This window comes from Marmota monax, unplaced genomic scaffold, assembly GCF_021218885.2.
Source record: "Marmota monax isolate L192 unplaced genomic scaffold, Marmota_monax_Labrador192_F-V1.1 WCK01_AAM20220418_F8-fsc00002, whole genome shotgun sequence".
NCBI lineage: Eukaryota > Metazoa > Chordata > Mammalia > Rodentia > Sciuridae > Marmota > Marmota monax.
In genome coordinates this window covers 14,879,413-14,892,148 of record NW_026693571.1, presented here as the reverse complement: position 1 = coordinate 14,892,148, position 12,736 = coordinate 14,879,413, and the positions used below count along the sequence as shown (strand labels likewise).

Sequence of the window (12,736 nt, the reverse complement as noted above, 5' to 3'; positions counted from 1 at the left end):
CAAAAAGGTTATAACTATATACATTTTTATACCAACAATTTCACTTTAAGATTAAGAAATTTTAAGATTAAGTACCAAGCATTATTTTAATGGTAAATATGGGAGTCAATTTCTATTTTGAATAGGTTAAATAATTCTGATGCAGGCCACTGAATATTATGTAACCATTAAAAGGACATGAAAATACATATATTATATATTCTCTATGAAAAGAAACATGCTTGTAATAATATAGTTAACTGAAAAACAACTCAGATGACAAGAATGTATTATCAGTGTTCAATAACTTTTATGAAAATACTGGAAGGGCAAAACAGGGAAAGAAGAGAACAGAACAGAAGTGAAGGGAGAAGTCTGGGTAGTTTTACATCAAAAGGTCAGAAGGAAAAATTTTTAATCTATATTTTTTCTCCCTGTTTATTTATATTATTTGATTATTATTACTATTTTTTTGAGAGCATCTTACTGTGTTGTTTAGGCTGGCCTTGAACTCCTGAGCTTAAATGGCCTTCCTGCCCTAGCTTCCTAAATAGCTGAGATTATAGCACTATAACTTCATACAGCACTATAACTTCAGCTCTTTATTACTTTTTAACATAAAACATATTTTAATGTTTCAGTAATACAAAAGACTGAATTTCAAACACTATAGATAATTAAAGCATAATAAATGTACAAATGCTTACTTTCACGCTTCTGCAGTAACCTTTGAGACCTGATACCACCCTGGGAATCAGAACTGTGTAGTAGGATCTTGTCCCATCATTACCAAACAAGGCACATGGTTGTCCTGGGTTTTTATGTTTAAATTGTCTTAATAGTAGAACTAATGATTTATTAGAATGATAAAAAGTTACATTTTAAAAATACCTATTAAGATATTAGTAGTAGTAATAATACTGCTGATTAACTTTTTCTTAATGAAAACGATCATGAAATTCCAAAGCATCACAAGCAGATAAATAGTAATAATATGGATTATGAAATTAACTGAAATCTTTTGTTAAGTAGTAGTTTTTCAAATCACTGAAATTTCTTCCTTGGGTTAGAATGAACTTTCTACAAAGAATATAAAAGATGTGAGACTGAAAAGTCTTGGTTAATAAATGAAGAAGTAAAGTCAGAAAGTCTGCTTAAAGGAATACAAAAAAAAAAAAAAAAAAAAAGATGGGAATGCCACGGCAGTTGCTGTGTTGTTTACCTGAAGAGAAGACTATGCTCAAGAACGTGTTGAACCCAGTGATAGCCACGATGTCATCCAAACTGCTAGCAGCTATTAGTAAGGTTGGGATGCCTTTCTCAATGCCATATCCCTTTTCTTGCAAAAGCAGCATGGAAGGAACAACAACAGCAGGAGAGACAGCACCTAGTACAAAACTGAAAGAAAGACTTTGAAAACCAGTTTTTAAAATGTGCTTTTAACAAGTGTTTTATGTAAACTTTACAAGAAATATATTAACCTTTCTAACAATTTCATATGAAAAAAAAACCTCTTGCTTTTGAATGAAAATCACTTAATGGTGATAAAACGGTCCATGAGATCTTTAGTGCTGGTTAAAATTTTCTAGAGATACTGGATTGAGCACAAATTGCAGTTCTCCCTCTGTCCATAAATTCTTTCATGTGAAGATATAAACATAATATGAAAATCCATAACCCAACTAGAAAACAAAAGGGGACTCCTAAATGGACACAAAACTACACATATTCCAGCAAGGTAAGATACAATTTAGGATTTAAAAAGGAAACCATAAGCCAAAATGTATATAAACAAAGACTGCTACCAAAGATATGGTGTACTTTTAAAGGTGCTCCAAGGCCAGAATAGGTAGATGCTGGAGCAGGAAGATCTATGAAGAGACCAAGTGATTATTTGAATTACCACTGTAAGAACAGCCAAGCAAATCTACCTTCCACACCATTCCTACCACCCTTGTCAAAGATCACATTTTCCTATTTATGAGGGCTTGATTCTGGGCTCTATTCTGTTCCACTGATCTATGTGTCTATGTCAGTACCACACTGCTTGCTTTTATTATTGAAGATTTACAAGTTTCAGTGGCATTCCATAAGCCCCTTAGGCTCTATTTTTCTTCTTTTTCATTTATTTTTCTTTTTGCTTCTTCAACTTGATAATTTCAAATGATATGTCTTCAAGTTCATCAATTCTTCTGCTTGATCCAGTAGTTTGCGGATCCCATTTAGTGTATTTTTAAATTCAGTTACTATTTTTTTTCAGCTCCAGAGTTTCTGTATGGCTCTTTTTTATGGCTCTATCTCTTTGTTGGTATTCTAATTTTGTTCATGTACCCTTTCTGATTTCATTTAGTTGTCTGTGTGTATTCTCTTTTATAGTTCATTGAGGACTTTTATGATGATTATTTTGATTAGTTGGTTTCTGGAAATTCATTGCTTTGATTGAGCTGTGAATCCCTTTTTCTTTGTATGCCTTGTTGTCTCTTTTGAAATTTGGGCATTTTGGAAAACAGCTACCTCTCCCAGCCTTTACGGACAGTCTTTTTGGAGATAAAGAACTTGACCGATCAGTCCATTTATAACTTGTGGGGACCTCATAAATCTATCTGGGGAAGCATGTTCTCTGGTCTTGCGTGTGTTATCTCTCAGCTGAAGAAGTCACCTTTGTTTTACTCTGGAGCGTCCCCTCATGTTTCTTTGTGGACCTGTAATCTCCCTGGTGCTCTAGTAACTTTCAGGACTTACCTTTGTTTACAGTGGACCTCAGGTATCCAAAGTGTTTCACTTCCTTTTCCATCAGTGCTCCCAGTCAGTGATATAGAAATCAATCTCTTGGACATCCCCTGAAAAGTCAAAACATAGGTCGCATGTTCCACCTTTCTCTTTCCCTCTTCAGGGAGAAACTGGGAGGTGAGAGTTTTCTCCCAATTGTTCCAAGCTGTTCAGGGAGGCGAATGGGTTATGGTGGTTAAACACACCAGAATTTCCTAACCTCTCCAATTCATCTCTTCTCAGTTTTGCATTTGCTTGGGACACTGTAACCCCTCAAGTGGCTTCTGGAGTTCTCACAAGAGCAATGTGGTCCATATATTGTTGTGAAGTTGGTGTCTTTGTGGGTAAAGGAGAGCCTGGGGCTTCCTATTCTGCTGACATCACTCCTCTAAAAGCTGTAACTTTTAAAAGTTCCCCAGGTGATTTTAATGTGTAGCAAAGTTTGGGACCATTTGATTTTCCCCAGTCCTATCTGGCTTCCTTCATTTCCTTCACTGGTTTCCTCAAAAAATAACTTGCATAAGAATCCTAATCTCAGCCTTTGCTTCAGGAAGTTTAGTTATCTCTTGGTAGCAGAATTGGCCTATTCTCTGTAAGATGGCAATAGCACAGAGGGTAACCACAAGTTAACGCAAAGTCTCAAACACACATGTAAGCACCCATTAAAATATCACCAAATATTAAGAGGAAAGACAACACTCTGAATTGAAGTATTATTTTTAATAAGTGGAAAAATTTATATCTTGTTTAAGAGATATACTTTATTTTTTTATTTTTTTTTGTATTTTTTTTTAATTTTTTATTGTTGGTTGTTCAAAACATTACAAATTTCTTGACATATCATATTCCACACTTTGATTCAAGTGGGTTATGAACTCCCACCTTCCCCCCATACACAGATTGCAGAATCACATCAGTTACACATCCATTGATTTACATATTGCCATACTAGTGTCTGTTGTGCTCCGCTGCCTTTCCCATCCTCCCCCCTCCCCCCTCCCCACCTCTCCCCTCCCCTCCCCTCCTCTCTCTCTACCCCCTCCAATGTATAACCCTGAGGGTCTCCTTCCATTTCCATGCAATTTCCCTTCTCTCTCCCTTTCCCTCCCACCTCTCATCCCTGTTAAATGTTAATCTTCTTCTCCTGCTCTTCGTCCCTACTCTGATCTTAGTTACTCTCCTTATATCAAAGAAGACATTTGGCATTTGTTTTTTAGGAATTGGCTAGCTTCACTTAGCATAATCTGCTCTAATGCCATCCATTTCCCTGCAAATTCTATGATTTTGTCATTTTTTAATGCAGAGTAATACTCCATTGTGTATAAATGCCACATTTTTTTTATCCATTCGTCTATTGAAGGGCATCTAGGTTGGTTCCACAGTCTTGCTATTGTGAACTGTGCTGCTATGAACATCGATGTAGCAGTGTCCCTGTAGCATGCTCTTTTTAGGTCTTTAGGGAATAGACCAAGAAGGGGAATAGAAGATAAACCAGAACAAGACTTTAGAATAAATGTAAATATCCTCAGAATAATGAAAGTATACTGAATCTAGTCATAATTTTTTTTACATTTAAAAAATGTTTATTCTTTTTAGTTATACATGACAGTAGAATCTATTTTGATGTATTGATGTAAGCATTAAATATATTGTATTCTAATTAGCATCCCAGTCTTGTGGAATGTGCACAGTGTTGGGATTCACCATGTTGTATTCATATATGTACACAGGAAAGTTATGTCAGATTCATTTCACTGTCTTTCTTATTCCTATTCCCACTCCCTTCCCTTCATTCCCCTTTCTCTTCCACTGAACTTTTCTTTTCCCTCCATGCTTTATTCTGGGTTAGCATCCACATATCAGAAAGAATATTCGACCTTTGATTTTTTGGGGATTGGCTTATTTCACTGAGCATGAGAGTCTCCAGATCCACCCATTTACCAAAGACTATCATAAAGTCATTCTTCTTTATGGCTGAGTGATACTCCTCTGTGTATATATACCATAATTTTTTATCCATTCATCTGTGGGTGGGCATCTAGATTGGTTCTATAGCTTAGCTATTATAAATTGTGCTTTTTCATAAATTTTAATCATAATCCTTCGAAACAAACAATAAATTGTCAAAATAAAAAAATAAGTGATATGGGCATACCTGAAGAATAAGTTAATAAGCTGGAGGATGGAGCACAGAATTTTCTAGTATGGACTACAAAACAATAAACAAATAAAATACATATACTCATATATCTTAATAGGCACAGAGGAGAGAGTTAAAAAGGACATAATAAGAGAGGGTTGGAGAGATAAAGTATACTAAAATCTTTAAAAGGTATAACCAAGAGCTGAAAAAGTACCTATAACAATTCTCTGATTAAAAGATCTCTCCAGGGCTGGGGATGTGGCTCAAGCAGTAGCGCATTTGCCTGGCATGTGCGGGGCGCTGGGTTCGATCCTCAGTACCACATAAAAATAAAATAAAGATGTTGTGTCCACTGAAAACTAAAAAATAAATATTAAAAAACTGTCTCTCTCTCTCTTAAAAAAAGAAATCTTTCTCTTTTTTAAAAAAAGATATCTCCAAATACGATGTGGAACACATTGTATAGAGACCTACCTAAAGACGTTAAGTAATTATTGTGAATTTAGTTAGACAAATGCCCTCTGCTTTTAGAGATGAATACTAAAGAACATAGGGATGCAATATCATCATGTTTGTAATTTACTTTCTTCATGAGCTGTTAAGCCTAAGTTATGGGTATTTGGGTCTTCATTATATTATTCTTTCTGTTCTTCTACATGGTTGAGATATTTCACTAAAGAAGAAGACTTGTCTGAGATTATTACTTTCAAACATTAATGTTCAAATAATCTTAAAGATTTAGAATGCAAATAAATTATATAAGAATCTAGTTAAAATGAACATTCTGATTCACAAGATCTGGGGGGTTGGGTCCAAGGTTCTATATTTCCTATAGGCTTTTAGGTAATAACTAGTGTTGCTGTCCAAAGACCATATATAGTGCAGCCAGAAACAAATAGTTAGAAAAATTCAGAAAACCAACTTCCAAAGGGAAAGAAAGAGATTACCTAAAAAGAGGAATTAAAAATTAGTTTGATAACAAATTTCTCATGGGCAAAATTAATGCAGAGAGATAGCTGTTATATCTTCAAATTATTTAGGGAAAAAATTTTGAACTACAACCAATACTCAGCTATATAAAAGCTATTTTCAGATATTCAAAAGACAAAAGTTTATCACCTACTGATCAGTTTTAAAGCAACTAGAAGATCAACTCATTGGGAAGAAAATTTAGTATAAAAAATATATATCTGAAAGAAGGATAAAGGCAGTATAGTTTAGACTGGGGGGCTTTAAGCTGAGTCATAGTTGTAGCTTCAAATCTCATTTCTACCTTATTAGTTATTTGACCATAGGAGAATCACATTATATCTTTTTTGCTTTATTTACATGAAAAATAGGAATAATAATAGCATGTACTTTTTGTCAGGATTAAGTAAATTAATAATGATCAAGTATTTCAAATGTCTGACATATGGCAAGCATTATATAAATAACTGCAATGATGATGATGATGATTATTATTTTTATTATTATTATTTTGGGGATGCTAAGAATGGAATCCAGGATACTTGCACATGCTAGGCAAGTTCTCTACCAGTGAGACACATCCCCAGCTCATGAGGATGATGGTGATGATTATATAAAACAGAATGAACATCAAAGCTTACTGATCAATCTATAAAAAATTTAGCTGTAAAGAAACCTTTACAATAATCTTAGACTAAAATTCTAGATTATATCAACTGGTGGGAGAATGAAATAGTAGAAAAAAGTGAAAACATGTTTTAAACTTATATGTGTTTTCCATAATTGTGTGTAATTCCTGAGAAAATGAGTTTCTAAATATTAAAGGAATAAAACAAAGTTCAACAAACAAAATGCTGTTAGTCCAAGAAAAAGTAAGAAAAGTAAAAAAAAAATGTAAAAGAAAGCATACTGAAAAAATGAAATGAAATTGGCCTACAGTGGATTCAAGGGACAGTTATAAGACAATCTCTGAATTTTTAAAAAAATTAGCTCTGAGTTGTTATTGTGCATATAATGGTGGGAGGGAAACATAAAAAGTGTTTTAGGTACTACCTATATATATGTGTCTAAAATTATACACATACACATGTATACCTATACACATAAAACTAAATGGTACAGGAAAGTTGAAAAGTATGAATTCTAAATTTGATTTATTTCATGAGTGAATGTATGACTTTAGAAAATCAATGTAACTCACTATACTGAATCAAACAGAAAATTTGTGTCATCATCTTATAGAAGCAAAATGTAAGAATAAAAGGGAACTTTAAAAATTTATTTGAATTAGAAAGAAGTGATGGGAGGGGAAGGGAGAGGAAGAAGGGAAAGGAAGGGCAGAAGAATGAAATAGACATTATTATTGCTGTGTGTATATACGTGACTGCATGACCAATGTGATTCTGCAACCTGTACATTCAGAATAATGAGAAATTATATCCCATCTGATTCAACTGTATGATATGTCAAGGTCATTGCACTGTCATGTGTAACTTATTAAAACAAAAAAAAGTTACTTGAATTAAAAAGTTAGTTATAGAAAGGCTTTTGGAAACAGAAACAGCATAAAAAGAAATAAATCATATTTCTAAATACCAGCAACAAATTATATAATGAAAAATAAAATTACTATTTATAATGGCACCCAAACTATCAATTACTTAGGAATAAGTGTAATATTTGCAAGACACATAGGAAAAAGAACCTTAAAAAAATTAGAGAAAAGTTTTAGAAATGGTGATAGGTAGACCATAGACTGAATGAATTCAATATTGTAAATGGGTCAATCATCCCTCAAATGACCTATAGACTCAACATAATTTCAATCAAAATACTATTTTTTTTCTGGCAGAAATAGACAAATTGATTCTAACTTATATGGAAATATAAAGGACTATGAATAGTGAAGATAGTCTATTTTTTTTTAACAACAGGGATTGAACCCTGAGGTGCTTAAACACATCCTCAGCCATTTTTATTTTTTATTTTCAGGCCCTACTAAGTTGCTGAGACTGGGCTTTCACCATGTGATCTTCCTGCCTCAGCCTTCCAAGCCAATGAGATTACAGGCATGCACCACTGCACCGATTGAGAAGACACTTTTGAAGATCATAAAAGTGATAGTTCTGTTGTATAAGAATTATTATAAAGTTACCATAATTAAGGCAGAGGATAGAAAAATAGACTATTGGGTAAGAAGAGTCTAAAAACAGACCTATACATATGTGGAAAGTCAATTTATGACAAATGTGACACTAAGAACAATGGAAATGGGGAGAATAATTCTTTAGTCAATGGTGTTAGGTTAACTGGATATTCATGGAGGGTAGGGATTTGGCCCTACCTCATATCAAAAACAGAAAGTCAATTTAAGATAGACTGTAGATTTAAATGTGAAAGATAAAACAGTAAAATTTCCAGAACATTTTTTTTCTCCCAGTACTGGGGGTTAAACCTAGAGCCTCACACATGCTATACAAATGCTTTACCAGAGAGCTACATTCCCAACCCTTTATAAATTTATTCTGTGCCAGGATTTTTTTCAGTTACTGAGGCTGGCCTCAAATTTGTAATCTTCCTGCCTCAGCCTCCCAAGTAACTGGGATTACAGACTTGTGCCAATATACTCAGCTCTAAAAGATGATATAGAAGAATATTTTTTGAATTTGGGGATAAGGGATGATTTTGTAAATATGACACAAAATTTTTAATTGGAAAACTGATGAATTATACTATATTAAAACTAAAATTTTCTATCATTAAATGAGAGTGAAAGAGAAGTTGCAGAATGGAAGATATTTATAACATTTTTCACCAAAAAAATGTACCTAGAATATCTTAATTACTTCTACAAATCAATGGAAAAAACAATCAAGACTCCATTACAAATATAGGAAATAAATTGGAACCAACATTTTTTAGCCTCACTGGAAAATGCAAATAAAAATCTCAAAGAAATAACACAGTCATTAGAATGGCTTAAAAATTTTTAAAAAGACTATAATGATTCCAAAGTTGGTGGGAATGTTGAATAACAGAAATTCTCATCAACTACTGATGAGAGTATAAATTAGGAATATCAAAAATATATGACAAGCTACCTATAGAACTACATATTTTCCATATGAATCAACATTCCCTTTCTATGTCTATAGAAAACTGTGTACACGTATCCCAAGATCTATACACTAGAATATTCATAATATATAAATTGACAATAGAATAAGTAAATAAACTTTAGTATATTCATACAACGACATATTACACAACAATGAAAATGAATGAATACATTAATATACAATAACATGGTTCAATCTCAAACATAATGTTGAGTGAAACACACTAGTCACAAAAGAATAAACACTGCATGATTTCATTTATATAAAACAAAATTAGAAACAAACTAAACTATACTATTAAAAGTTAGTGAAGTGATTATCTGTGTGGAGGAGATAGGTGATTGTGAGGCATGTGATAACTGCAGGTCTGGGGTTCTAGCAATGTTCTATTGCTTTATCTGTGTGGTGGTGATGTAAATAGTTACCTTTTAGTTAAGCAATGAACTGTATTACACATTTATGTACATTGTACTTGTCTGAACATTAAGTTATATTTCAATAAAAATGTTTAACAATTTAACAGAAAAAGCAATCATGAAATTCATCTGGAAAAATGAAGAGACCCAGAATAGCTAAAGTAATCCTTAGCAGGAAGAGTAAAGCAGGTGGCATCACTATACCAGACCTTAAATAATAGAGCAATAGTAACAAAAATTGCAAGGTATTGGCACCATTAGACCAATGGTACAGAATAGAGGACACAGAGACAAACAAACCCACATAATTACAGTTATTTTATATTAGACAGAGGCACCAAAAACATGCATTGGAGAAAAGACAGCTTCTTCAACAAACGGTGCTGGGAAAAATGAAAATCCACATGCAACAAAATGAAACTAAACCCCTATCTCTCACCATGCATAAAACTCAACTCAAAGTAGATCAAGGATCTAAGAATTGAACCAGAGACCCTGCATCTAATAGAGGAAAAAGTAGGCCCAAATCTCCATCTTATTGGATTAGGCCTCTACTTCCTTAATAAGACTCCTATGGCACAAGAATTTGAACCAAGAATCAATAAATGGGATGGATTCAAACTAAAAAGCTTCTTCTCAGCAAAAGAAACAATCAGTGAGGTGAATGAACAGAGAGCCTACAGCTTGGGAGAAAATTTTTACTAGCTGCACATCAGATAGTGCACTAATCTCTAGGGTATAGAAAGAACTCAAAAAACTAAACACCAAAAAACCAAATAACCCAATCAATAAATGGGCCAAACCAGAACAGACACTTCTCAGAAGGTGATATACAATCAATCAACAAATATATAAAAAAATGTTCATCATCTCTAGCAATTAAAGAAATGCAAATCAAAACTAAGACATTATCTCACTCCAGACAGAATGGCAGCAGAGTAATGTTAATATTTGGCAAAGCAGAATTTAAAATATATAAGCATAAGTTTTCACCAGAAGTGCTAAAATAATATAATGAGGAAGTCATTATAACAACTTCATAGCATTATAGGAAAAATGAATCTTGACTCTTATCTCATGGCATCCAATGAAAGTTGACTGGAAATGGGTAGTACACTTAAGTTTAAAAGCTTGTATTATGAAACTTTCAGAAAAAAGTATAAAAAATTAACATAACTTTTGTTGAGGATGGCAAGTTTTTCAGAATAGCCCAAACCATAAAAGAAAAACTAATAAAATATAAATCAAAATTTAAATCTTCTCTTGAAACACTATTTAAAAAATGAAAGGATATTAGGGAAATGTTAAAAAATCATAATTTGATAGAAGGAATAAATTCAATAGTTATGATGTACTATACTAATGACTAATCCTAAATGGATATTACATCTCCCCATAAAAATGATAACTATGTGAGGTAATGCATATTTTCATTAGATTTAATCATTCCATAATGCATATATATTCCAAAATATTATATTATACAGGATAAAGACTTATAATTTTATCTGTCAATTTAAAATAAACACATTTTGAGAAAAAGAAAATACCTCTCTATCATCAAAAGTACTACTAAAAGAATTTTTTTTTTTTTTTTTGCCTTGCATGGTGGTACACACCTCTAACCCCAGTTGCTCAGGAGACTGAGGCAGGAGGATCTCAAGTTCAAAGCCAGCCTCAGCAAAAGTGAGGAAGCAACTCAATGAGACCCTGTCTCTAAATAAAATACAAAATAGGACTGGGGATGTGGCTCAGTGCCCCTGAGTTCAATCCCTAGTACCCCCCCAAAAATATACTTTTTAAAAATGTGCATTTTATGTTGAAGTCTTTAGTTCATTAGACATGTACTATGAAGCAAAAAAACCTAACAATACCCTAATTTTTCTCAAATAATATTCCAGTTATCCCAATATACTTTTTAACTAAAACTTCCTTATCTTGACTTGATATGCCACCTTTATCAAAAGTGCTACATACATATTCATAGTCTCAGTACAAGGTTGAGAATGTGAACCCTGAAGTCATGCTACAAGGTAATTTCAGTTACTTACAAAGTTAAGTGATATATTTAATCATTCTCTAAGTTTTCTAGTTTGGAATAATGTGAGATTAAAATGAGCATTACAAAGATGAATTAATATGTATAAAGCTCACAGAAGATTGCATAGCACATGGTAAGGACTCAAAAATGATAATTGTTGTCACATAATTTGAAACAGTAACAAAACTTCAGAGGAACACTTTTGGTTTTTGAGGATGAGACATCTACCTCATAAGATACGATCCTCTACTTTGATGTGATGTTCCCACTTAGAGCTCTCGGTATGTGTCTCCTATAGTTAAAGGAATATAGGGGACTTGAGTTATGGACTTGAAAATAAATGGCTTGGAGATAGATTTGAAATCATTACAATATAAGAGAAGAATCAGAGTCAGAATAAGAAAAAAAAGAGGGTCTGATACTAGATCATTTCAATATTTAATGAATAGAAGAAAAAGGAGAACTAGAAAAGGAAGAAATTTTGGCTTCTAACTTCCAGAACTGTGAGAAACAAATTTCTGTTATTTTATTCAATTTATTTATATTGGTCACACATTTGGAGAAAAAAATATATTAGACAATACATATATTAGATAAAAGGCTTTATATAAAAGTAATTTAAAACTCATAATGAAGATGAAGAACATAATTTTAAAAACTGGCAAAAGATTTGAACTGACACTTCATCAAAGAAGACATACAAATATTCTAGCACATAAAAAGATGCACAATGACAGTAGTGAGGTAAATATAAAATAAATCTGCAATAGGATATAACTGTACATTCTCTTAAAAACACTAAAATTAAATAAACACTACCATTGGAGAGGATATGGATGCATTACAATTTCATATATTGATAGCATAGTCAATGGGTACTTCACTTTTATCTGTAAAGTTCTAATTTTTCAAAAGGTAAATGCATTTGATTCAAATGTATGATATGTCAAGATCATTGTATTGTCATGAGCAACTAATAAAACAACAACAACAACAACAAAAAGGTAAATGCAGGGTTGAAGGGTATAGCTCAGTGGTAGAGTGCTTGCCTCACATGCATGAGGCCCTGGGTTTGATCCCCAGCACTGCACCAAAAAAAAAAAAAAAAAAAAAAAAAAAAAAGATAAATGTATTTGGGCATTTAACAATACAAATTAATTTTAAAAATCCATTGGTTTGGCAATAAGAAAGTGCTTACAGATTTAAGGAATTTGGACAATCAGGTAGATGAATAGTAAAAAAGGCAGTTGGGGCAACGAATTTAGGGAGTTTTTATTTGTGTGTTTTTAAAAATGGGAGT

The 12,736-nt window shown here is 32.7% G+C and overlaps 1 protein-coding gene across 1 annotated transcript in view; it reads right to left on the bottom strand.

Moving 5' to 3' along the window:
* The window catches only part of Slc9b1 (solute carrier family 9 member B1), a 57,266-nt gene that overhangs the window by 25,539 nt on the left and 18,991 nt on the right, over positions 1-12,736 (bottom strand). Inside the window, exon 6 of the mRNA XM_058583810.1 lies at positions 1,202-1,377. Within this exon, the coding sequence (XP_058439793.1) occupies positions 1,202-1,377 (176 nt within the window). The remainder of the gene's footprint in view (positions 1-1,201; positions 1,378-12,736) is intronic.